The sequence below is a fragment of the Talpa occidentalis genome, unplaced genomic scaffold (genome assembly GCF_014898055.3).
Source record: "Talpa occidentalis isolate TD23 unplaced genomic scaffold, MPIMG_talOcc4v2.1 talOcc4.4, whole genome shotgun sequence".
Lineage (NCBI taxonomy): Eukaryota > Metazoa > Chordata > Mammalia > Eulipotyphla > Talpidae > Talpa > Talpa occidentalis.
This window is the reverse complement of record NW_023604295.1, coordinates 108,648,356-108,674,994: the sequence shown is the minus strand read 5'-3', so window position 1 is coordinate 108,674,994 and position 26,639 is coordinate 108,648,356. Positions and strand designations below refer to the sequence as shown.

At 41.7% G+C, this 26,639-nt stretch overlaps 1 protein-coding gene across 1 annotated transcript in view; it reads left to right on the top strand.

Annotated features, from left to right (window-relative positions):
- Nucleotides 1-4,566: 4,566 nt before the first annotated feature.
- GSR (glutathione-disulfide reductase) overlaps nucleotides 4,567-26,639 on the top strand; it is a 34,527-nt gene continuing 12,454 nt past the window's right edge. The window contains exons 1-7 of the mRNA XM_037526007.1: nucleotides 4,567-4,944; nucleotides 17,598-17,624; nucleotides 21,157-21,245; nucleotides 22,826-22,895; nucleotides 23,237-23,384; nucleotides 24,861-24,915; nucleotides 26,436-26,535. Coding sequence (XP_037381904.1) covers nucleotides 4,654-4,944; nucleotides 17,598-17,624; nucleotides 21,157-21,245; nucleotides 22,826-22,895; nucleotides 23,237-23,384; nucleotides 24,861-24,915; nucleotides 26,436-26,535 — 780 coding nt within the window. The 5' untranslated portion in view covers nucleotides 4,567-4,653. The remainder of the gene's footprint in view (nucleotides 4,945-17,597; nucleotides 17,625-21,156; nucleotides 21,246-22,825; nucleotides 22,896-23,236; nucleotides 23,385-24,860; nucleotides 24,916-26,435; nucleotides 26,536-26,639) is intronic.

Sequence of the window (26,639 nt, the reverse complement as noted above, 5' to 3'; positions counted from 1 at the left end):
TTACACTGAAACAAAGAAAGTGACTCCTGAAAGATGAAGAGGTAATTACTGTGTGCATCAAGAGGAACATGGCAGAAAGGGGTAGGAAAAACTAATTCAACTGTCGGGGCCTTCCCAGGGGCACAGTGGGTTGAGCGCTGCACTGTGGGGCTGTCTGCAGCCTCTGCAGTGCAGATTTGATTCCCGGCTGGCCAGGGAGAAACCCACATGGCATGGCATACCTCTCCTGCCTCTGACCTGTACCCCAGTTCTTGTATAAATAAATAAATCTTAAAAAAACTAATTTCACTGTCTAGAGTAATATCAGGGCAGTACAATCCAAAAGAGCAAGAGGCATCTGCTGTTCAGATTCTCTGCTGTTGTTGATTGTAGGTCTCACTCTCCCATCAGGGACTTTAGAACCTGGGGACTATACTGGAGAAGGGAATGCAGAATTGTGTAGAATATAGGGTGCAGCACCTGAGAATATAGGAATAAGGGGATAGAGAGTTGAGGCAGAAGGCTGGAATAGTAGTTGGATGCCAGCAGATACAGATGTTATACTCCTGCAAAGCAATAAGGTATCCTGAGTCAAAAAGCAAAACACTTTGTTCCACTACATTGGGGAGCCTGAGGACCATGGACAGTCTTGGCAACTGCTAGCATGAAGTCTGTGAGGTGGTGGCTGCTGGCATGAGCCAATGGCTCCCAAATGAGAATAGCTGGAACCTGAACAGCTGGGAAGGACTAGATTGGATGGTGCCCCTTTACGGAAGAGGCTATCATCTGCATACTGTGGCTGTGTTAGGCCAAACCCCTACCTTACGGCCACCAAGGGCAGGCCAAAGCGTAGATAATAACTAAATAATATACTTTTATTTTTTTAGGTGTTTTTTTTTTTTTTTTTTTTTATAGAGGCATGTTTTATTTATTTATTTGTTTGTTTGTTCGTTTGTTTCGTTTATACATGCACTGGGTACAGTCAGAAGCACAGGAGGGTGAGAGAATTCACTAGAGCCAGAGCGGGGAGCAGAGCAGGCAGAAGGACCGAGGTACACTGCTGAGGGGAGCAGCGGGCGGCAGGAGAGGTCTGCGCGCCATGTGGGACCCTCCTCTGATGGCCGGGGAGCAGCCGGGGATCGAACCGGCGCCGCAGAGGCTGCGGGCAGCTTCGCAACCCAGCACTCAACCGCTGCGCCACCGGGGAGGCCCAATAATATACTTTTATTAACCAGAGTTCAAAGCACCTGGTCCTAACCACATGAATAAGAGCCCTCTGCAGGGTAAGACTGTACCTGAAAGGCAAAAAGAATAAATTCCAACCTGTGTCCCTGTTTTGACCATACTCCCCTTTTACAGCTATTTTTACTGCTTAACCACACTTTATAGGTTGAGGCTGGCACAAAACAGTTCATCACATTTTGATTGAGGATAAAGGAAAAGGGAATAATGTGGAGCTCCACCACCCAATTTGGATAACCATCGCTCTTTAAAAGGCTTGACTTCCTGCCTAGGCATCTCTGATTATTTATAGAAGTATCATTACCACCTTCCTTTCAACATAATAGGTAGTGACTTATAACCTCAAATAACACGAGTTGTAATATAAATTAGTCATGTGTGAGTCATGAATACATTTCCTACAAATTATACTGCAGAAAAAATGCAGCGGAAGAGAATGGCTCTATTTAAATACAAGATATAAAAAGTGATATTCAATATTTTCTCCTACAAAGACTATCATTTAAAAAGAATCTTGGGGTGTCTCCCAGGAGCCTCCCAGATGGTATAGGTAAGAAATTTCAGTGCTTTTATGCTATCACTGCTTTAGCCTGGGTTCCATCCCCAGACAGGGAGCAAGCCCACATAAAGTGCAGCAGACCTCTCCTGTCTCATTTACTGCTCCCCTTAGTAGTGTATTTCAGTAAAATCCACCTGTTCTGCTCTCCACTCAGTGGTGAATCCTCTCACCCCTGCTCCTCTGGCCTTCACCCCAGTTCTTCTACACATAAATAAGTAAATCTTTAAAAAGAATTTTGGACTTTTTTTTAGCACAGTACATTATCCATCATGATTTTATTTATACAAGAACTGGGGTATAGGCCAATGCCAGGGAGGGTGAGAGGATTCACAAGAGACAGAGTGGGGAGCAGAACAGAAGGCAGACTGACAAAATACACTGCTGAGGGGAGCAGTGGGTGAGACAGGCGAGGTCTACTGCGCCATGTGGGATTCTCACCAGCCACTGGCGGGGATGGAACCCGAGGTGCAGTCTGGACAGCTTCACAGCACAGCGCTGAACTGCCTGCACCACCAAGGAGGCCCCCCATCATGATTTCTTTCTGGTAATAGTTAAGAGGATAGCCTTCAAAATTAGGCTTCCAAGACTTGAATCCTTTCTCTGCTATTCATCAATTACATGATTTGTACAAATTATTTACTCTCTCTGGGCCTCAGCCTCCTCATATATAAAATGGACATGATAGTAGTATTGATTTTGTGGGTTGGTTTTGAGGGGATAACATGCAAAGTTATGCTTCACATAGCTCTTAAACATAGAGCTTAGAGCAATACTATTATTTTGACAAATACTCCAGTGTCTTTGTGGAAACAATCTAATTTTGTCCAGTATTTTATTTTTTAAAGATTTATTTATTCATGCATACAAGACATGGGGTACAGGCCAGAGGTGTGGGGGGTGAGACAGAGAGGGGAACAGAATGGGCAGACTGACTGAAATACACTGCTGAGGGGAGCAGCGGGCGAGTCAGGAGAGGTCTGCCACGCTTTGTGGGTTAGTTCCCTGACTGGTGAGGGGTTGAACTCGTGCTGCAGAGGCTGTGTGTGGACAGCTTCACAGGGCTGTGCGGAACCCTTTGTGCCACCAGGGAGGCCCTTGCCCACTATTTTAAATAACAAATTTAAGTGAAATTATTAAAACATGAAGTAATTGCCTGGGGTTCTGCAGTTTCTCACAAGTCAAGCTAGTTCATAATGATGTCCTAAGACTGCTACACTTTAATGATAATTTACTTGATTTTTATTTCAGTACTATTAGTCTCATCTTGAAACTACTACTTATTAACTATGTTAACTAAACTTTTACTTTAGCTGACCTTTTTTTTTTTAAAGATTTATTTATGCATACAAGAGCTGGGGTGCAGGCCAGAGATGGGGGGGGAGGGGTGAAAGGATTCACCAGAGACTGAATGGGGAGCAGAACAGACAGATGTACTGAAATACACTGCTGAGGGGAGCAGTGGGTGAGACAGGAGAGGTCTGCTGCGCCATGTGGGTCACCTCCCTGGCCAGGGATCTAACTCTTGCTGCAGTGGCTGTCGATTGCTTCATAGTACTGAGTCTTAAACCCCTTGCGCCACCAGGGAGGCCCCTTAGGTGACCTTTTTTTGCTTGAAGAAGTGAAAGATGAAAGACTTCATTCTGAAGTCTTCAGCTGCTTAGGATATGGCTACCTGTTCCCTTTCCCACCTTGGTCAGAAGCAAAAAGGAAAAATGCTTATATGAAAATAAATAATATTTTAATAGCAAGTAATACGTATCTTTGGTTTCAACATATTGCATAAGATTTTGTAATCAGGTGATAAAACGTTCTTCTCTCCCTTAAAACTAGTAGAGACACAGACTTTCACCTCCTTTCATTCTTTTTATGTTTATGGCATCCTTTTCTCCTGTATTCCACGTTCAAGTCTTGTCATCCTTGACCCTTGTACCCTACCCCAGCTTGTCAACATTACTTCCTTATTTCTCTCCCATCTGCTCCTCTTGTCCCTTCTAAATACTGCTATTCCTTTGTCTCTTATTCTGCCAGTTCCACCAACCCCACTATTTCGTGTATTTCCAAGGAAAGACACGTCTGAGAAATACGAAATGATTCTTTACCACATATAGCCCAGCTACACGCAAGGCTTTCCAAGACTACCCACCTCAAGGCGTCTACGGCGCAGCCAACCTGTATTGCTCTACTTACTATTTCCAGTTCCCACCAGCTCATTTCCCCCCCTGTTATTCTCTTTGGCATGTTTATCTTCTTTTTGTTGGCCTCTCCATTTCTCAGGTGAAAAAACTGAGAATTTGACTATGACAGTGCCTGTGGTGGGATAGGAATCCAAGTTTCTCTGATCCAGGCTTTTACTCCTCAATACTTTAGAATGCATCTCTTAAAACAAGGCTATTCTCTCACATCACCACACTGCAGTGATCAAATTCAGGAAATCACACCGATGTGGTGCCCGACCAGGACTGACTGGATGAGACAAAAGAGGGTGTTTGTCTTTCCCAGTTCCACTGGCCTTCGGAAAAAAAAACGTACAGCCGGCTGAAGCCACTGGGGTGCGGGGACCCGGGTGCTGGGGTGAATCCAGGCGGAGGAGTCCTCCCCAAAGCCCTCACTCGGCGCAGGGCCCGCTGCCTCGCTCACCGGGGCGGGGAGGCAGCCTCACCTCTCTGCGCGCGCCGGAGCGGGCGCCGCCCATCCCGGCTCCAGCAGCGCCCCGGCCGGAGAGCTCCCTCCCGGAGCCGGCGGCCCCCCGCCCCCGCGCTCCGGCCCGGTGCTTAGTCACCGTGAGGCTGCACTTGCCCGGGGCGCGCGCCCGCTCCTTCCCCGGGGACCCGCCCCGGGGCGCCTCCCCCCGCCCCCCGCGCACTTCCGCGTGCATGGCCCAGCTGGCCCGGGCCCTGAGCGCGAGCGCGGGGCCCTGCTGGCGGCGGGCCGCGAGCACCTTCGGCCGTTCCCCGCGAGCCCGGCCCGCCCGCGCCCTCCCCGGCGCCATGGAGTGCAGGCAGGAGCCTCAGCCGCGCTGCCCGCCGCCCGCCGCCGACGCCGTGGCCTCCTACGACTACCTGGTGATCGGGGGCGGCTCGGGCGGACTGGCCAGCGCGCGGCGGGCGGCCGAGTTGGGCGCCAGGGCCGCGGTGGTGGAGAGACACAAGCTCGGCGGCACTTGCGTGAGTAACCGGCCCCCCCGCCCCGCGCGCCGCGCGCCTCTCTGTAGCGCTGCGCCCCGGCGCCCCGCTTTCTCCTCGCCCTTCGCGCAGCGGCGAGTCGCCTCTTTCCTGCAGCCACTCGCCGCTCCAGGCCCCGCAAACGACTTCTTGCGCTGTGCTTTCCGCGTTCCCGCCCTCATTTGAGATCGAGGTCGGCAGCCTGCAGGTTAAGGTGACAGAAATGTAAAGGACTTCCTTGTAGCGCCCCCCACCCCTCACCCCCCAAACTAAATCTTCGTCTGTTCCAGCCCGGCTGGCTTTGACAGAAGTCGTTGGTAGACAAATGTGAGCTGACTTAACTGCATCCTCACTCTTTGAGGTGGAAGAGTATTGGATTCCATGCTTGATTTCACCTGGTCCATGAAACCTAAAAATGCATGGTGAAAATTGCACCTGGTTTGTGTGTATGTGGCAGGGAGGGAAAAGAAGGGCTCGGGTAAAATGTCCTGGAGGAATGCGGGTCCTGCTTTCCTCCTTTTCATTTCAAGGGCAGAATGATTTACAGTGGTGGTTCTCTTCCCTTGGTTGCACATTGAGGAGCTGAAAAAATTCTAGTGCCCTGGTGGAGCCTCAGCTATGGGGGGTGGGGGAGATGGTTTAGAGGCTCCACAGTGATTCTGAATTGCAGACAAGGTTGAGAAGCACGGACTATAGGTTGCCTTGATGTACGACTTACTATTAAGTGAATTCTCAGACCTTTTGCTTTTGTCTGTCTTGTTTTGGTTTGTCTGGCCTCCTCTGCCCCCCAAAAAGTCCTGTGATTGAGAAACGTCGTCACATTAAAAAATAAATTTTGTTTCCGAGTTACTGGTGTGATCTTTCACAAGACTTGGGTGAGGTATTTATTGTTGATATTAAAATGCTGTATTAGACTAATTTGAGATTTGGGAATAAGTTTACTAAATTCCTTTGTAGGCTTTAAATTACACTAAATTGGGAACGCCTTTAGAACAGGGATGGGTTCCTGGATTTATGCACCTCTCATCACCTTCACAAAATACCTTGCTCAATAATCTTGGGTGAAATGAATGAAACTCAAAACTGACAGCTATGAAAGGGCTGACTCCATTGTCCAATGCTCAGTTTTCAAGTTCAGAATGTGATGGCAATGAGGAAATGAAACTCCTTGTTGATTATCAACCCTGCACCTTGACTGCTTAGCTAGAAAGATTCTATTGGAAGTCTGTCTCTGCAGAAACTAGATTGGACAGTTGGTGACTCTCTGGACAGTAGGTGAGAGCACTTGCTAAGTGCTCATCTTTGTACTTCTGTTTTTCTGTTTCCTCCTTCCCCATTTATGTCATAATCACCTTGTGGCATCTGTAGTCATTGGCTGCATCAGTATTTTTTAATATATATTTTATTTTTATTATTTATTTTTTAAAGATTTATTTTTATTTATGCATACAAGAAGTGGGTTGTAGGCTAGAGATGCTGGCCGTGTGTGTGTGTGTGTGTGTGTGTGTGTGTGTGTGTGAGAGAGAGAGAGAGAGGACTCACCAGAGACAGAGTGGGGGGGGAGCAGAACAGGCAGATCTACTAAAATATACTGCTGAGGGGAGCAGCAGGCAAGGCAGGAGAGGTCTGTCTTACCATGTGGGTTAGCTCCCTAGCTGGGCATCGAACTCATACTCAACTCGAACTCATAGCAGTGGCTGGTTATAGCTTGATAGGGCTGACTTAAACCCCTGTGCCACCAGGGAAGCCCCTATATACATTTTAAAAGGACAGGTTTATTCAGAAAAAGGAGAAAGAAAGAGACACCTACATAGTCACAGGTGGGCAACAGGGCTGTCTCTGCTTGCACCAGTAGTAATCAAGAAGGGCCTGCCCTGTCTTCAGGTTCCTGTTGGGTCTGGGGATACATTAGATAAACGCCTTCTGAGAGGAAGCTGAAGGACAGCTCAGCACAGTCAGACATTACTGTTGTCTTGCAGTGTGCTTGACTTGCTTATCCATGCTACTGGAACAACTTTTATTTTTCTGTGAGCAATGATAAAATTGAGGAAATCAGCTACCTAACATTTTTATGACTTGGGTTCTCGTCACAGTGACTTTTGGAATTACAGGGAAGGGTGTAGGTATATGTTGAATATCATAAAAGTTACAACCGATTGATAAGACATGAATTTTGATTTGTTATCAGTACTATCCACAGTTGCAGTAATACATTTATATGCAGTAATTTTTGTACATGTTTTCATTTCTTGTATTTCTAGTGCTCAGTATTTGGATTGAGGCTGAGAGATAGGGTAGATACAAACACTTGTAACACGAAGATCTTGGCACTCAATTGTAATAGAGAGCAAAATGTAGACTGTAGTCTGTATTAATTGCATCAGTTACTAGTTGAAAAAGAGAGTTGGAATTATCTCTGCATGGGCACCATGATATGGATTTTTATAGGAGATAGTATGTTTATGAACTTAAACAGAAGAATTATCAGTTTTTGACAGGGTAGGGTCAGGGGTAAAGGCATTGAAGTGGGGTATGTTGTATAATGGAATTTCACTGGAGCAGAGCATTTCTTATAGAAATGAGATGGGAAGCTGATGGATAGGTAGTTAAAAGAAAAGTGTAGCTTCTGAAAGCACAGTGAACTGTAGAAATATTTTGAGCAGAAGAGTAATGACACAATAAAAGTGAATTTGTGCCCGGGGTACTGTTGAGAGCTGCCCCTTGGGGAAGTCAGAAGTTTTGTTATTATTAACTCTCCAATTTTTTTTCTAAATAAATATATTAATTCTGAAGCTTCGTAAAATTTTTAAATTGCCATGGATGAACTCACACAGAATGTTTAAATTAGAATCTTACTCTATCGGTGGTTATTTCCAGGTAGTAGGATTATGTTTTGTTTTTGTTTATATTTGCTTGCTCATTATTTTACATGCCAGTTACATAGGTACTTTTTTTTTTTTTTAAAGATTTATTTTATTTATTTATACAAGCACTGCGCACAGTCAGAAGCGCAGGAGGGTGAGAGAATTCACCAGAGCCAGAGGGGAGAGCAGAGCAGGCAGAAGGACTGAAGCACACTGCTGAGGGGAGCAGCGGGCGGCAGGAGAGGTCTGCGCGCCATGTGGGACCCTCCTCTGGTGGCCAGGGGAGCAGCCGGGGATCGAACTGGGCTGCAGAGGCTGCGGGCAGCTTCACAACCCAGTGCTCAACCGCTGTGCCACCGGGGAGGCCCAACATAGGTACTTTTTTAGATGCTGGAGCACAGCCGCAAACAAAGCAAATAAAATTCCTGTCCTCTGGAGCTTACATTTGTAGTTGTTATCTGTAGTTTCTAAATTTTCCGTGTATCATTTTGTAACAAATAAAAATACAAGTTTTTAATTTTTTGCTTAAAACCTTCCTCCATACAAGTTTAGAGTCATGGAATGGTAGAGCTTGACCTGATTTTGGAAATCCATTAATCCATTGTGACTATTTTGTTTGTTTGTTTTTTAAGTGGGAATGTGAGCTTGTTGACTTTTAAAAAGTTTATCATTTTTAACAAAAATGGTGTTTTAATAAAATGTAGGAAGTTTATACCTGACAGTAAAGGGTAGTCCTTTAAGTTGAATTCTGTTAGGTTTTTGAAACAGGTACTACGTGGGACCCCTTTATCATTTTAAGAAGTGGGCTTGGGAATCTTCACAGGAATTTGTGTTGTTTTAGTCCCGCACTCTCATTTACCAAGGAACAAATTGTTTGTCAGTTAAAATGTAACTGAAAATAAACTAAGTGTGGGGGGAAAAAACAAACCTGGGAATTGGCAGTACACCTATCAGAAACCATGGTTTTGGTGTAATTGTATGGAGTAATCTGTGAATATTTTTTTTAAGCATTGGCCTCAACTACGGGGCAGAAATCTTTTCCTTGCTTCTTAGCATCAGCCATCATTTACTTTAAAAACACTTGGTGATGGGTCAACTTTATGGGTCTTCACCCTGGAGCTTTTGATTTAGTAGGTCTGGGCTGAAGCCCCAGCAGATGTATTTTTAAAGAGCTCTATTCTTATTCTTGTGTGCATGAACCAGATACAATGCCCATGGCTTCGTGGGAAGCAGGGGCTATGTGAAGACTTTCCTGGTTCAGGAGAGAGTAGGGGGGCACCTTTACAATGGGAAATTTATATTCTGTTCTTAGGTACAATGGGGAAGACAGAGTTCCTCCTGTCTGCTGTTTCTTAATTACCTTCAGCTCAAAATAATCCTTATGCCAAAGGGATGGCACATCCTGACCCCCTTCGGTCCAAAGTAGAAGTAACAGGGACATAACTACTACTAAACTTGATAGTCTTTGGATCAGGGAAATAAATGTAGTTATTTGGTATCAGGTTCCATGTCAAAAATAGGAAACTGAAAGAAATCATTTATTTAAGATAAGGAATCTTATGTTTAAGGAATTTCTCAGAGGAGTAAAAAGTACATGAGATGATCTTTGATTTTGTTTTTGGAGTCTCAAAAAGCTAAATATAGCACTTCTCTTGATCAAAAGTAGATTAAGAAGAAATGCAAAGAATGCTCAAAGCCACATGTGAATTAGAGCTTTGTCTCTGCAGTTCAGGTCTGCCTACGCAGAGGTGGGAAGTGTCAGCTTGAGGAGAAGTTCTTTCTGATGTACTGCTCCCTTTGCCCCAGGGCCTGTGGGAGCACATGTTCCCATATCTTGCTGAGTGTACTGATTCTCTGATACAGAGTATCCACCTGCTTATCTCATAGTGTGCAGTTCTGCCAATGAGGATGGGGCAGTAAGTATTGATCACCATTTTTTTTTTTTAAATTGAGGTATAATTGACAGTATAATATGGTATTGGTTTCAAGTGTACAGCATCATGATTCAATATTTATATTGTGAAATAATCTCAATAAATCTGGTAACATTTGTAATCAGATATAGCAGCAAGCTTTTTTTCCCTGTGATGAGAACTTTTAAGATCTATTTTTAAATATAGTCACCACACTGTACATTACATTCCCATGACTTAGTTATTTTATAATTGGAATTTTCTACTGAATAAAAACATTCTTGGTCGTCAATGTCTCCGTGAACTCTACTGCACAGGTACAATTGGAGAAGCTGACACGGAGAGGTTAGGGTTTTGAAAGAACAATATGCTGCTCAGTAGACTGTTTATTTAAGCAGGAAACAATTACTTGGCTATAAGTAAATTGTAATCTAGCTTGGAGGTAATAGCATATTTTTGATATTATGATGTATATATTCCCATAAGGCTGAATATGCTTTTTTCTTTTATTTTGGTAAGGAGTGTGTGAGAGAGTGTGTGAGTGTGTGTGTGTGTGTGTGTGTGTGTGTGTGTGTGTGTGTGTAGAAAAACTGGGGTATAGGCCAGAGGTACGAAGGTGGGGTGGGATGAGAGAACTCACCAGAGGCAGAATGGGGAGTAGAACAGGCATATTTACTGAAATACACTGCTAAGGGGAGCAGAGGGGAGACAGGAGAGGTCTTCTGTGCTATATGTGGGTTAGCTCCCTGATCAGAGATGGAACTCAGGCTATTGTCCTGACAGTGCTGAGACTTAACCCCTAGGCCGCCAGGTAAGAACACTTAACATGAGTTCTAGGCTCAACACATTTTTAAGTATATAGTACACATTGTTGACTTCAAGTACAATGTTGTACAGCAGATCTCTAGAACTTAGTGATTCTGTCTAGATGAAATATTGTGCCTGTTGATTAATAACTCTCCATTTCCCCTGCCCTCCAGTCCCTGGCACCCACCATTCCATTCTGTGATTTTATGAATTTGACTACTTTAGATACCTCATCTAAGTGGAATCTGGCAGTATTTTTTTTTCTGTGAATGGTTTATTTCACGTACTTTGTCATAATGTCCCATTCTTGAACTTACGTTTTTCAATATACATTTACTTAAAGGAACTCTGAAGTTCCTTCAGTATTGATGGTTAACCTTCAAAAATAGAAAATATCTTATTTTGTTTCCTGCATTCAGAGTTTTCATAAAATGCAGCACATCTATATTCATAAGTGCCAAATAAGAGTGATCAGAAAGGGTAAGTCTAGTTGAAATAGGTTGACATTGGTTTTCTTGTTGATTGATTTTTTGTACCAATCTGAGTGATGAGGTTTGGGGAGTGGGGTTCTTGGGTCCCTCTGAGAGAGAATTTGGCAGAGTCTCCCATTCAGTGGCACATATCAAAATTATTAAGAAACGAAGATGCCTGTTCAGACACAGGACAGTACTCTTAAAAGACAAGAGGTGTCTTTTGGAAGGGGCAAATTGATTAAGAGAAAAGAGATTTGCATTAACATATACGGGCAGTCTAAATGGGTTGCATTTTGTGTCTTTATATATTATTGTTCTTTGATGGAATTACTTTATGGAATTTACTGCTTTGAGGTCAGGTTGGGTAGATTTTCCCCTGATAAGCCTTTTTGCCCACACCTCTGGTTTTTGACCTTGTAAAAATGTCCATTGTAAATTTTCTACTCTAAGCTTTTACCATTAGCATAATATTACTTTGCCATCAGCCTCAGAACCCACTAAGTCTGTAGCACCAGAAAGAGAAAAGTCTGCTTCTACATCCCTCAGAGCTTCTAATTTTCATAAACCAAGATTTGAACAAGTAACAACAGAGAATCTTTTCTTGTAGAGTAGAATTGAAGAAATTTTGTGGACGTATTAATAACCTTTGGCTTTTGTAAGTATATTCTAGTCAGTTATTACTAATAACCACTTGCTCACTGAGTGTTGCAACATTAGAGATTAAATAGGATTAAATAGGGAACCTAAATCTTTTTCTTTTCAAGGTGGTAGATAGCTCAGTGCCCAGCCTGGGAGACAAGTTTTCTTTGTGGTCAGGTGAAGTAACCAACCACATTGGATAGAATTATCTCAATAATTGCACTGTCCAGATCATTGGGGGGGGGGGTGGCTGGAAGAGGGCAGAAGTTAGGGGGCCTGAACCACTGCTTTAAGCATCAGATAGAAGAGAAATGACAGTTCAAAAGAGAGCCGTTCAGCTTGTCTCAACTATTTCTGGGTCTTGCTGGATGCCCCGAGGTAACAGTTTTTTTAAATTTCACAATATCTGGGGCTGGGAGTCTTACATTAATCTAATATTGTGTTTAACTAATTATTGAGTCTAAACAACCTTAGTTCCAACCTTTCTAGTTTGTTTTTTTTAATTGAGGTAACATTGGTTTGCAATACTATGTATCATTCAGTTCCAATCTTTTTTTATGTTTATTCATTTTTTTTAAGATTTATTTATTTATTTATACAAGCACTGGGGTGCAGTCAGAAGCGTGGGAGGGTGAGAGAATGCACCAGAGCCAGAGCAGAACAGGCAGACTGACAAAGTACACTGCTGAGGGGAGCAGTGGGTGGCAGGAGAGGTCTGCTTGCCATGTGGGACCCTCAACCGGTGGCCGGGGATTGAACCGGTGCTGCAGAGGCTGCAGGCAACTTCGCAGCCCAGCACTCAACTGCTGTGCCACTGGGGAGACCCCAGTTCCAGCCTTTCTTAATACCTCTTGTATCAGCGTATTTTCTTCCTTTAAATTATGCTTTACACAGAATTATCTCTCCTGTGTCTTTTTGGGCTAAACCTTATCTGAAATTTGGTAAGGTAAAGGCAGGAATGCTGAATGTTTTGTTAGCACACAATAAGGGATCACCCATATATCCCTAACTTTTAAGGGGTACACTCTGAAAGGGATTCACCCATCTTTGCACACAAAGGCCAAAAAAAGCATATCTTGGCATAAATTATTTTTAATAGAATTAGTGTGCATAGGGCAAGAGAGACATAGTTAGTCCACACATAACTGTAAGGAAGAAAGGACATAACTAGTAAAACTCAGAAAATTATCCATCCCCTCATGGGCAAATGCCCAGCCAAACAGGCTTGACTCAGAGCCACTGAGGCCTAAAACCTTGTCACAGGCCTAAGACACCAGCTGGCAAGGAACCACAAGAAAAGAATTAGGCAAGTCCTAGAGAGAAGGGGCAGAGGAGAGAGAGAAAACGGGAAATATAAGATATAATCCAACATGAAGTCAAGACGAAAGCAGCCTCTCTCTTCCACATCTCCTCCAAGTCTCCAGCGTGCAGATGAACCCAGACAATCAATGTAGCATAAACCCACATGTGTTTAATTATCTGCCAAGCATGGCTACTTAACTCCACCCCTGGTTCCCACAGCTCCCCCATTCTAGATGTCAAGCTCTTGGTATACCAGGAGTTGTATCCTTGGCTCCTGAGATCTCTTCGGCATGGAGATGGGGGTGTAGTCTGTAAAATTGTCAGAGTGTGGAATTCATTTAGGATGTCATTGAAGGATTCAGAGTTTACTCCTTATTCCAACAGTTTAATATGTGCCAGCTTATGCTATTGTGATTTATAATAAGAAATATGTATTTGGCTTTCTTCCCCATTCCTGGCTCAGCGCTACTTAAACGTTTGGAATTTCCAAAGCGATAAAAGTACTAAAGGTATCTTAGTGTTTACAACAAACCCCTTTCAACCAGACTGGAGTTTATGTTACTGAGATTACTTTTGGGAAGAACCTAAAAATAGGGACTGGTTACCAGGGAAACCCAACCTGAGATTAGAAAGGTTAGAGTATCACTCTCACTACTCTGATCTGGGAAGGGACTGGAAGTTGAGTCAATTGCCAACTGGGGGTCTCCCTGGTAGTGCAACGGATTAAGTCTCAGCACTATGAAGCTATCACAAGCCACAGCAGCACTATCCCCGGCCAGGGAGCTAACCCACATGGCCCAGTGGACCACTCCTGTCTCTCAGCAGTGTATTTCAGTCAGTCTACCTGTTCTGCGCCCCACTCTGTCTCTGGTGAATCCTCTTACCCATTCCTCTGCCACTCCCCCACCCCCACACACCTCTGGCTTACACCCCAGCTCTTGTATGCATTAAAAAAAATCGCCAACTGGTAATGATTTAATCACTTAGGACTTTGTAATGAAGCCTTTGTAGAAACCCAAAAGGATGGGGTTCAGAGATCTAGGTTGGTGAACATTCTGAGAGAGTGGTGTGGGAGCTCTTCACTCTTCCCACTTAGATACTGTGTCCTGGGCTGTTCCATGTGGCTCTTCCAGACTAATATCCCATTATAATAAACTGGTAATCTAGTAGGCAAAATGTTTCTCAGTTCTGTAAGGTGATCTAACATGTTAATCATATCCAAGGTAAGGATCACTTGAACCTCTGTAACCAATAGGTCAAAACCACAGGTATGGGATCTGATGTTGTTTCACTGAAGTATCAGCTTGGTAATGACTAATTATCCTTTTCTTCCCTTTCCAGTCAGAGAGGCAGCTGGTAATCTCATGTGTTGTACTGGAGTGTAAGTAACTAGGTTTCTAAAACTAGCTGTAGCCTCCTTCCTTAGAATTGACTCTTGTCATCCGTGTCCATAACTGTTAAATATGTGAGGCTGAGAAATAGCATATCCTCTGCTTCGCTTTTTCAGACACAAGGACAGTCTAGGTAGAAAGTCATAAATTATTCTAATTGCTAATATAAAGCACTTTCTGAATGGGAAATACTTGTAATTATACTTGTAATGTTACTATAAGTGTTAATTCCTTTATTTTATTAGGCTTGAATTCCACACTCAGCATTCTGAGTCCTGCTTCTGTTGCCTTATGAATCCATACTGTAGCATAATCGTATAAAAAATCCAAGTCCACAACTAGACAGTGTGACTCATCTCTTTCTGGAAAAAAAATCCCAAATGACTGATAACCTGAGCCTGTGTAGAAACGTATTCCACTGCTTTGTATTTCCTATGTGCCAAATAGTGGGATTATAATGGCATTGCCCCAGGTATGTTATTAGCAATTAGAATTTGAAACTACTAGAAGAATAGAAGGATATAGTACAATAGATGAATAAGATTCCCTCATTCAAACAACCTCAGTCTAATGAAATTTGGGCAATGTACTGCAAGCTCTCAGTTAACTTTTTTTTTGTAATGCAAATGTCTGACTCAAACTTGCTAAGGCATCCATCTACTAGGGGCATCCACTTCAAAGAGGCCTTGGCTCAAACACATGACCAGCCATATGACTAGATTTATGAATATATAGAGATGCAAATTGAAACATGGAATACATGTGGTTCTGCAAATTTCTTTTTATCCCTTAATATTGTATGTTTTAGAACGGCTCATAACAGTACATAGAAATCTGTTTTATTCTTTAAAATGGCTGCAGAGTATTATATAGTTTAAATGTATAGTAATCTCTCTACAATGATACTCCCTACTGACTCATTTCTAGTCATTCGCTGTGACAGTGCTGCAAGGAGTATCCTTCCTTAGACATGAATCTTTGGGCATCTGAGCATAATAGCATAACATATCCTATTATAGGATATATTCCTAATTGTAGAATTGCTGGAATAAATCGTGTGTGCTTTCTAACACTGGCATACTTGATCCTTTCTACTGGATCATGAATGAAATGAAATTAATGAGTTGAAAATACTTAATTTTGATTATCTATCATCTGTAATTTTTTCAAGACTTTTTAAAATTTACTTTTGTATAGAATAACTGGGGTGTAGGCCAGAGGTGGGGGGTGGTGAGAGGATTCACCAGACAGTGGGGAGCAGAAGAGGCAGATCTTCCTAAATACACCGCTAAGGGGAGCAGCAGGTGAGACAGGAGAGGTCTGCTGTGCCATATGTGGGTTAGCTCCCTGCTTGGGGAATGAACTCAGGCCAGAGTGTTGATAGCACTGAGACTTAACCCCTAGGCTGCCAGGAAGGCCCTCGCCTTTAATTTTGAAAAATTTTTTTACATATAGGGCCTCCCCAGTGGCACAGCGGGTTGAGCGCAGCACTGTGAAGCTGTCCGCAGCCTCTGCAGCACGGGTTTGATTCCTGGTCAGCCAGGGGATTCCCACATAGTGTGGCAGACCTTTCCTGTTGCGCCCGCTGTTCCCCTCAGCAGTGTATTTCGGTCATCTCCCTGTTCTGCTCCCCACTCTGTCTCAGGTGAATCCTCTCACCCTCCTGTGCCCAGCTCTTATATAAAAAATAAATAAATCATTAAAGAAAAAAGAACATTTTTTACATATATATGTTATATCATTCTTCCTTTTTGTAGCATGCATGCTTTCTCCTCTCAGGTATAGTCCCCAGAAAATTCCCGCCACCAGTTTATCCATGCATCATCACCATAGTCCCTTGTGTTCCTCCCTCCCCTGTTTTGATCCCTCTCCGTCCTCCTCCTCTGCAGAGGGTCTCTGATTAATAGTTGCCTGTCTTCACCTTTAATTTTCTAATGCAGTTTTCTATGGAGTGTTTATGGTTTTCACTGTTGCATAAATATTTTTTTACATAATAGCTAATAGTAGGGAAAATTATTTTACCAAGTAAGTGTTTAGACATGACATGATCTCTTTCTGCATTTAGCTTTTCTATATTTTAGGTTACTTTTTGAGACTAACTGCTTCAAAGTAATCATAAATCATAGTTATTTTATGAGATCTAGCATTTCCTCAAGTTTTCTTGCTATCGTTGACAAGCATCCTAAGTTCTATGCTATGTACCTTGTATTTGTGGACTTTCGATAAATATTCACCAGTACGTAAACATTCATTTAGCAACCAAATGGACTATAAGATGTACAGGTGATTTTTGCTTTTTAAGTCTTACAACAATGTTGTAGTGAACAAGACACATCATCAACACTTCCAGTAAGTATTTATAAGGTTTAAGTACATCTGAAATACACATTACATGTCCAGTCTCTAGCACTAAAGGGCCTGTAGTTAGTTAGCTTTTCAATCTAGTTTTCCTTCTGTAACCACTTTCTCTGCTAGGTTACACCCAGTGGTTACCATTTGATCAAGTGGGAATCTTCACCTAAAGCAATTGTCATCAGTTTTACTCTTAACCTAGCAGCTCCCCCACCCCACAAGGTAGAAATTTTAGGACCAGATCAAAAGGAAATAAATGAAAACTTGTATGTAAACATATGCATTATAGCTTGCCTACAGGGATCCTTGGTAGACTAATTTCTTTAGTCTAGCAGGTATGAATATTATTTTTCCTAAGCAGTTGGTTAGTTTTGATGTGAAATGTTAAAATTATTTCTCTTTTCCTTTATGTATTGGCTGTTAGAAGACTGAGTCAAATTTGTGACTTCTCTGTAGCAATTATATAGAACTGCATAGCATGGATGAACCTTACTGCCTGCCTCATTGTTGTCCTAAAGAATCACATAGATTTTGCACTAGGGTGTTTTACCCAGCACATGCCATAGTGGGTTTCCAGGACTTCAGCTGGTGGGTTTTGATCTCTGTGCTGCTGTCCTCCCCGGCTTCTTCCCTAGCTGCTGTGTGTGTGTAGGCTTCTGCTACTTCCTGACTGTAACATCCCTGTGGTGCTTCTCTTGACACACTGTTGATGACTAAAATTGTTTGCCTTATCACATAAAAAAAATTTAGATCTTTCCTAACATTGTAATAGAAAAAAGGAGGTAACTACAGATGGTAACTTAGAACTCAAGGACATATGGGTTGATGCTTGGACTTCATTTCTTATATGTTTGTAAGTTTGATGGTTTGGGTTTAATAATCTTAAAACATGTCCTTTTCTATTTTTTTCCCCAGGTGAATGTTGGATGTGTACCCAAAAAGGTAGAATTTTTATTTCTTACTCCTTTTACATTCCTTTTACATCTGGTAAATCATGGTCAAAATAATGCTGTTTCCAAGTGTATCCTTTAAAAACCCTTTTCGAAAAATTACAAAAGTAAAAGTGATTTACACAATAGGATATTTAATTTTAATAACACTACGCAGCCTGAAGCTGGGCAGTTTCTGAGACTGACTTAGCACTCAAGGATATTAGAAAGCACCCTTATTTCTCTCCATCTCTCCATTCTGATCTACCACATATATGATATTAGCAGTAACCCCACCACCGCCACCCCAGTGGTTCCAGGAGACCACTGGGTCTCACCCAGCAACCTCTATAGGTTGCTTTAGATTCTGGTCAGGACTGAATTATTCCTGTAGGAGAGACTTGAGGAAGGGAAGGATTGCTAGAGAGATAACCACAGAAACACTAACTCCTGGACACTAACTACATCCTGTATCCAGAAGAAATTCATCCTGGCCGTTCACCGTGTGCTATATTCTCATCCGTGACAAAGCTCCTATAGACGCATAGTGGGTAGTTATTCAGGAATGGAACACAGTATCTGGTCTCAAATTTCTGATGGGCTGAAAGGAACAAAATATCTAGTAATGGCATAGATAGCTTTCTATATGGGATGACTCTTCCTCAGTAGGGAACTCTAGCCAGGAAATAAGAAAGTTTTCAAGCAACTCTCAGCGGAAATGCTGGTATGAAAGAGACCAGGTGGATAGTGTTTGCAGATGGAAGCATCTCCCACAGACAGCTCTGCTTAACTGCCTACAATGCTGCTCCGATGTGTCTCTGAATCAGTTTTTCCTGGGGAGACTAGAATTGTTTTTCTTCCAGAAAGATTTTTTTTAAGATTTATTTATTTATTTATACAAGAACCGCAGCCCAGCACTCAACTGCTGCGCCACCAGGGAGGCCCTAGAAAGATGTTTTATGGGTTTTTTTGTTTGTTTGTTTTATTTTGTGGTAGTTTTTGTTTTAAAACAAAGAAAGCTATGTTGATTCATGTTAAAATGAATGAATGATTGATGTTAAAATCTATGAATGATTCATGTTAAAATCTCATGTCTTATGACTGGGTATCTAGTGGTCACTCTAAGACTGAGTTTCTCAAGTTGCTTGAATGACATTTGTGATTATAGTTTTGGGTAACTTTGTGGTAAGCAGTCTTGATAGAACTATATACTTAGGTCTTAGTCCCCATCTTTGCTGCTCAGTATTTCAAGTTTTTGGTACCCTCAGGAGAGATCAGACAGACTAGTGAATTGATTACCCAACTACAAAGAAATTGTTTTATAAAACAATACATTGATTGATTAGGGTGAGTGAGATTATATCTGGACCAATTAGGAATGGTTATCTGTACAGAGTAGCTTTTTCACAATAGGGAAACCCAGATGGTAAATCAAATTATGAATAGAATCTTAACTATTTCCATTCACTCCTTTAGCAGCAAAGATTCTCTCTGCCACTATAGTGGTTTTGGTTTCAATATCTGTCACAATGAATGAACTTAAATTCACCTTTTTTTTTGTTTGTTTAAAGATTTTGTTTATTTTTGCATAGAAGAATGGGGATGCAGGCCAGAGGTGCAGGGGGTGAGAGGATTCACCGGACACAGAGTGGGGAGCAGAATAGGCAGATTGACTGAAAAATACTGCTGAGGGAAGCCGCAGGCGAAACAGGAGAGGTCTGCTGCACCATGTGGGTGGCTCCCTGGCTGGGATTGAACTCAGGCTCTGGTCGTGGGCATTCACGGTGGTAGCACTGAGACTTAATCCTTAGGCCACCAGGGAGGCCCTTAAATTTCACCTTTGACAAAGTGAAAGAGATGGCAACTCTTATTTCTGAAACTGCAGCTTGTTTATACTTGCAAGTAATTTTATTCCTTATTTGAATGTACTTTCAAATTATGTTATAATCCAAAAATACAACTCTTTGTTACTGAGATTGCATTTTAAATTGGCAGCTTATTTTGTGGCGTGTAAGCAAATATTCTACTCTCACCAGAGACACACCTTGAATTTAATTCCCTAAAGGTTTTCTGTAATCTGTTCCCTAGTCTAGGTAATTTGTTTATTTTAGGAAATTTTTCTGGGATGGTTTTCTTCAGTTGTTTTCTTTCCTTTTACTCCTGGAATTTGGAATCTGTTCTACTTGGAAGCATGCAGTTGTAGATATATGAATTATATAAATAGTTCTAAGGTGCTTTCCATAGTTTAATCCAGTTATAATAGTAAATATGGCCTTGATTGGTGCACCATCTTTATTTTAAAATACCTTCTGGTTAATAGTGCATAGTAGCATGATTTTGTAATATTTTGTTCCCATATATTGTGTTTTACTTAGTCCTTTCATTCTTAACACTTATGCTGGACATTTACCTTTTATTTTTGTAGAACTCTACTGATTTCACAGTGCTTTTGCATTCTTGAAGATCAGTTAATAATTCCTCTTACTTTGTAGAAGAATAGACCTAAGCCTAGAAACTTCTCCCCCCACCCGCCCCCCAAAAGTGTAGAGTGAAGCAACAGTAGAGAAGGAACTAGACATGATTAGGTGTAAACCTAAAAGCCCAAAGCAGTTCATATCGAGACACCCTCTAAAGAGGGTGTTAATTACTATAATGATATAAATTGGAAATAAATATGGGATATCTCATGATGATATGAGACATACTGAAGTTTCCTAAAATAACTATGTCATATTTACAAATTTTTCATATGCATTGATAAAACAAAGAGTCTAGCAGATAAAATGTTTTATTCTATGTTTTATGAATTTCACCTCAATTAAAAAAAACAAACTAGCAGAGTTGTTAATTTATTCATCTTTAGGCATAAAGGCAGAAATATACAAAGAAGGCATCCGAGGCTTCTCAAAAAGGAATCTTGAGCTTATCTGGCAAAGAAGATGGTAGTTTGTCATCTAGAGTTCTGAGTATTGATGTGAGTTCAGTAATGATGATCAGTTGGTATAAAAGGTCTTCACAGATTATATGCTACATTTCCCAAAACATGCATCAAACTTCTGACTTCCAGATGTCTAATTGCACACATCCTTACAAGGACATGTTTGTAGCTACTGCACACATAATGGGAATTCATTTAATAATTTCCTTTTGAGCCACTTTGTTGTGAAATACAGATGAAATTCAGTTTCCAAGAACTAATCACAAAAGCAGTGCTTAAAAAAATCTGGGACTTTCAAAAAGAGAACGTAAGCAACAATAAATGTAATTAAAATAATAATTTTAATGGAAGGACTTTGAGGCTTGTAACATCCTCCTTTTATAGACTTTAACAGTGGAAGTAATTTCCCCCAACTTTGGGAAATCTTGCTATAAAATCTATCTGGCCATGTTATTGAACTTTCTCTTTTAAAATGTTTAGTTTTGTTTTGAATTTAAGGCTAAGAATTTTTACCTGCAATTATATAGTACCCTTTCGTGCATGATTTCTGTTTTCCCCCAGGGCACATTGCTACTGTTGTTCACATTTATTTATTTGTCTTTTACAGGTGATGTGGAACGCAGCTGTCCATTCTGAATTCATGCATGATCATGTTGACTATGGCTTCCAAAGTTGTGAGAGTAAATTCAATTGGCGGTAAGTGTGTTAGTGCCCAGTATGTTAAAAATAATTTGTAAATATTTGTAAGAAATATTTTTCTCTCATAATTAAACTGAACCATAAGCTTTTCTGAGAGTGCTGTTATTGTACAATATATATAATATAAACTTGTGTAAGTTATGTATGTGCTTATGGTCTTCGTTGTGGTGATGGTTCCACAGGTGAAAACTTATCTCCAAACTCACTTGGTTGTTTACATTAAATATTGCAGCGTTTTGTCTGTCAATCATACTTCAGTAATGTGGTTTATGACAATATACATACACCCCATAAAAATTTCCATTCTAGCCATTTTCTATGTCTAATTCAGTGTTATTATTAAATATATGATATTTAATAAGGGTGCACACACGCTTGGCATTTTGCCACCATTACTACTATCCATTTCAAGAACTTTTCCACCATCCCAAACAGAACCTATGTGCCCATTAAATAATAATTCCTCATCTCCCCTCCCCTCAACCTCTGGTGCTTCCATCCTATTTCCTTTATGGATTTGTTTTTATGGATTTGTTTTTATGGATTTGTTTTATGGATTTGTTTTATGGATTTGTCTTTATGGATTTGTTTTTCCTAGGGTTCTTCATACAATGCTTGTCCTTTTATGCCTGTTTTAGTTTATTTAGCATGATGTTTTCATAGTTGATCCATGTGTGGCATGTATCCACATTTCGTTTATTTTTAAAGTTGAGTAATATTCCATTGTATTTATATACCATGTTTTTTCCAACCATTCTTCAATGGACTTTTGGATTGTTTCCATCTTTTGTTAATTGCACATAATACCACAATGAACATTGGTCTCCAAGTCCCTGCTTTCAATTCTTTTGGGTTTAAGAGAATTTGTGTCAAGAGTGGAATTGCTGGGTCATAGGGCAGTTTAATGTTTAGATTTTTTTTTAAGATTTATTTATTTATGCATACAAGAACTGGGGTACCGGCCAGAGGTGTGGGGTTGGGGGGGGGGTTTGAGAGGATTCACCAGAGACAGAATGAGGAACAGAACAGGTAGACTGACTGAAATACACTGCTGAGGGTAGCAGCGAGCAAGGCAGGAGAGGTCTGCTGTGCCATATTGCCCAGGGATCGAACTCGTGCTGCAATGGCTGCGGATAGCTTCATAGTGCTGAGACTCAACCTCTTGCACCACCAGGGGGGCCCCTAATGTTTAGCTTTTTAAGGAACTGCCATAAACTTCTTGAAGTTTAAATAATTTTAGCAAATCCATTTATTCAGAAAATATTATCGAGTGATGACCACATAGTAGGCACTGTGCCAAAACAGTTCTCCTTATCTTCTGTGCAGACAAAAATTTACATGTCATGGAAGCCCACTGAGCAGTTCTCCATGGGATAGAATAGGGGTTCTATAGATGTGGGAAGGCAAATGGACATGGGAAGGGGCACCTGTCTTCAAAGACATTCACTCACTGGGGTTCTTGCTGACAGTCTGGTGTTCTCTACTCAGCGGTGTTCAGGGTCAGAGCACCCTGAACTCATTACTCAACTGAAAGAGGCAAATCTTGTTTCTCAGGACTGACTCAGGTTTCATTGCAGCATTATAAAGGAAAAGCGGGATGCCTATGTAAGCCGCCTGAACACCATCTATCAAAATAATCTAACCAAGGTGAGTGTGCTGAGTTTTGGACTTTGAGAAGGAGTTGTTCTTGCTGGAATATGCTTCCACATCTGGCTAGACTAGAATGTAGCCTATGAATGTAGCTCTTGTTTCTTTTATTTCTTTTACTATTAGTGATTTTGAGATTACCTATCAGCAGAAAGTCTTACCTAAGTATTAATTGTCAAAGTTCTGCAAAAACTCAAACATCAGAGTATTTGGCATTAGCAAACAAAAAGAATCCTCAGCACAGAAATGGAAAGATCTAAAAAGTTGCAGTAGATAGTTTTTTCTTTTTCTTTTTTTTTTTTACTCTTAAAAACAGGCTAATGTTATGACTCCTTCTTCAGTCCCACATAGATATCATCCATGGCCATGCAGCTTTCACATGTGATCCCAAACCCACAGTAGAGGTCAATGGGAAAAAATACACTGCTCCGCACATCCTGATTGCCACAGGTGGTATGCCCTCCTATCCTCAGGAGAGCCAGATCCCTGGTGAGTTTTCCAAAGGTTTAGCCTAATTAATAACAGTCAGAGGAGTTTACCGTTGTTTTCTTATATATTTTTTAAGATTTATTTATTTATGCATACAAGAACTGGGATGTAAGCCAGAGGTGTGGGGGGTGAGAGGATTTACCAGAGAGACTGGATCCACTGAAATACACTGCTGAGGGGAGCAGCAGGTGAGGCAGGAGAGGTCTGCTGTGCCATGTGGGTTAGCTCCCTGGCCCGCCAGCTGAACTCATGCTGTAGTGACTGGCACTAGCTTGATAGTACTGTCTTTAACCCCTATGCCACCAAGGAGGCCCCTACCATTGTTTTCTACTTTACAAACCATGCCAAGGGATCTGTGTATACCAGTTCATTCTTTTGGACAAGGCAATGAGAGAATAGCTCAGCAGAACCTAAATGTAATTGGCTTAAGTGGAGCCTAGTAAAAGGGCAAAGACAGACATTTCATCTAGCCGTGCCTGACATTTCATCTCAGGCATACATAGGTAACAGGAAGAATAATCCACAAGAGCCTCAACCTTTACTTCTCAGCATGATAGAGATTCTCTCTCGCATGTTTGTCAAATGGGTTGTTACGGGCCTCTCTGGTGGCATAAGGGGTTGAGACGCAATCTATGAAGCTATCTGCAGCCATTGCAGCATGAGTTCGATCCCCAGCCAGGGAGATATCCACAAGGCGCAGCAGACCTCTCCTCACTTGCCCGCTACTCCCCTCAGCAGTGTATTTCAGTCAGTCTGCCTGTTCTTTTCTCCACTCTGTCTCTGGTGAATCCTCTCACCCCCCCCCCCACACACACACTTCTGGCCTGTACCCCAGTTCTTGTATGCATAAATAAATAAATCTTTTTTAAAAATGGGTTGTTACAAGACATGTGATATCTTTATTAAGGGGATAGTGAAAGAAGGAATCACAATTGACAACTCAAGGCTTGGGATTCTTGGTGGAAGGTGGGCCTTTTAAGGGAAGTGGTAAATTTGAGAGAGGGATATGGTTTGGGAGATAAAAGATAATTCTATTCTAAATATGTTGAGTTTGATACTGAGTAGAATTACATAGTGGGATAGTTAGAAATATGCACCTGGAACATGAGGAGAAGGTCAAAGCCTGAACTACAAGTTGAGGAAGTTGATCAAAATTTTTGAACCAAAAAGCAGAGGCAAAGGCCAAGTTTGATCTAAAGGTAGGAAAGTGACAGAAAGCCAGCAAGGAGACTATTCAGTGAGAGCTGAGAAGATCTTAGATCCTCAGAGAAGTTTCATTGCTCCAATTTCTAGAGAGAAAATTAAAATGTTGACTCAGGGAAGATCTGGTTGGCATCTTCCCAAGTAGAGACTTCAACAAAATTTGTCAAAACAGAGAGTGTGATGACAAAGTATTTGGTTCTTGCATTAAATGTTGTGATTATTTTACAAGAGAAAGCTTGGTCTGTGTGATCTACATTGCATTTTCCTACATAGGTGCTAGCCTGGGAATAACCAGCGATGGATTTTTTCAACTGGAAGAATTGCCTAGGTAAGCTGATTTCCTTCGTGCCCTCAGTGTTCCATCTTCCTCAGTGTCTGCTGCTAACATTTCTTCTTCCTCACCTTCCCAGTCATTAGAAGTGGATATTTCCTGAATTCTGTTCTATTTTTAGGACCTTGGGTATCTCATCCACTAACACCTCTAAGTAAAGGATTCAAGTCTTTTGTGCCTTTGCAGAAATCTTCTTTTTTATTTTTTTTAAAGATTTATTTTTTATTTGTTTATACATACAAGAGCTGGGGTGTAGGCCAGAATTGTGGGGTGTCAGAGGATTCACCAGAGATAGAGTGGGGAGCAGAACAGGTGGATTGACTGAAATACACTGTTGCGGGGAGCAGTGGAACGAGACAGAGAGGTCTGCAGCACCATGTGGGTCAGCTCCCTGGCTGGGGATCGAGCTCGTGCTGCAGTGGCTGTGGATAGCATCATAGTGCTGATACTTAGCCCCTCGCACCACCAGGGAGACCCTGCAGAAATTTTAGAACCAGAATCAAATACAGAGTGGTTTTGAAGAATTAACAGTAAAGTCCAAAAACTGTCCTTTTTCTTGAACCTGGGACAGCATCAATTAATACTGTGTCTGAAGTAATTGATTCTGGTTTTCAAAGCAATTCATGCAGAGGCATCTTGATAAATGAAGGCTCTTCAGACTCACACAAATAGAGTTTTTCTCATTGTCCTTTCTGTGTGTTTGCTCAAACAGCCTTAGTAAAATTCTTTCATAGATTTATATGTGGAAAGAGAAAAAAGATAATGAGAAAGATTATTTTTGTAATTCGAGGGAGCTGCCTACTGCATGCTTTTTAGGTTAAAGGGATTTTCTTTTCACTCATGATAAAAGATGATACCTCTGAATTGGAGGAGGGACACTGTTAGCCTTTGTTGCTTGGTGAGTAACACTCACTCTGGAGCCATTATTGCTCTGGAGCCATTATTGCTCAACTCTACTGCTCACTTGGCAGATATTGTTAATGCAATTTGAGGTCTTAATCCTGTGCTTTCCGAAAGACCTTCATGAAGGGTGACTCATAATCCATGCTCATACCTTTACCTTAAATCACTAGGAGCCGCCGGGCGTGGTGGCGCGCGCCTGTAGTCCCAGCTACTCGGGAGGCTGAGGCTGGAGGATCGCTTGAGTCCAGGAGTTCTGGGCTGCAGTGCGCTATGCCGATCGGGTGTCCGCACTAAGTTCGGCATCAATATGGTGACCTCCCGGGAGCGGGGGACCACCAGGTTGCCTAAGGAGGGGTGAACCGGCCCAGGTCGGAAACGGAGCAGGTCAAAACTCCCGTGCTGATCAGTAGTGGGATCGCGCCTGTGAATAGCCACTGCACTCCAGCCTGGGCAACATAGCGAGACCCTGACTCGAAAAAAAAAAAAAAAATAAAAAAATAAAAAAAAAAAATCACTAGGAGCCACAGGTTTAAAAAAAACTCTCCTGTAAATAAAAAATTTTCTCAAATAGGTTTACTGAATTTAAAAATACTTACCCTGTGCTCTCATTTTAGGCGCGCTGTCATTGTTGGTGCAGGTTACATTGCTGTGGAGATAGCTGGGATCCTTTCAGCCCTGGGTTCTAAGACATCACTAATGATACGGTATGATAAGGTAAAGTCTGTCTTTTCCCCTCCCTTTTCCCTGATGTTAATTTTTTCAAGAACCTACAGCAAGAATTTTATTTTGTCTTTAAATGCTAGGGTGTAAAGCATGTG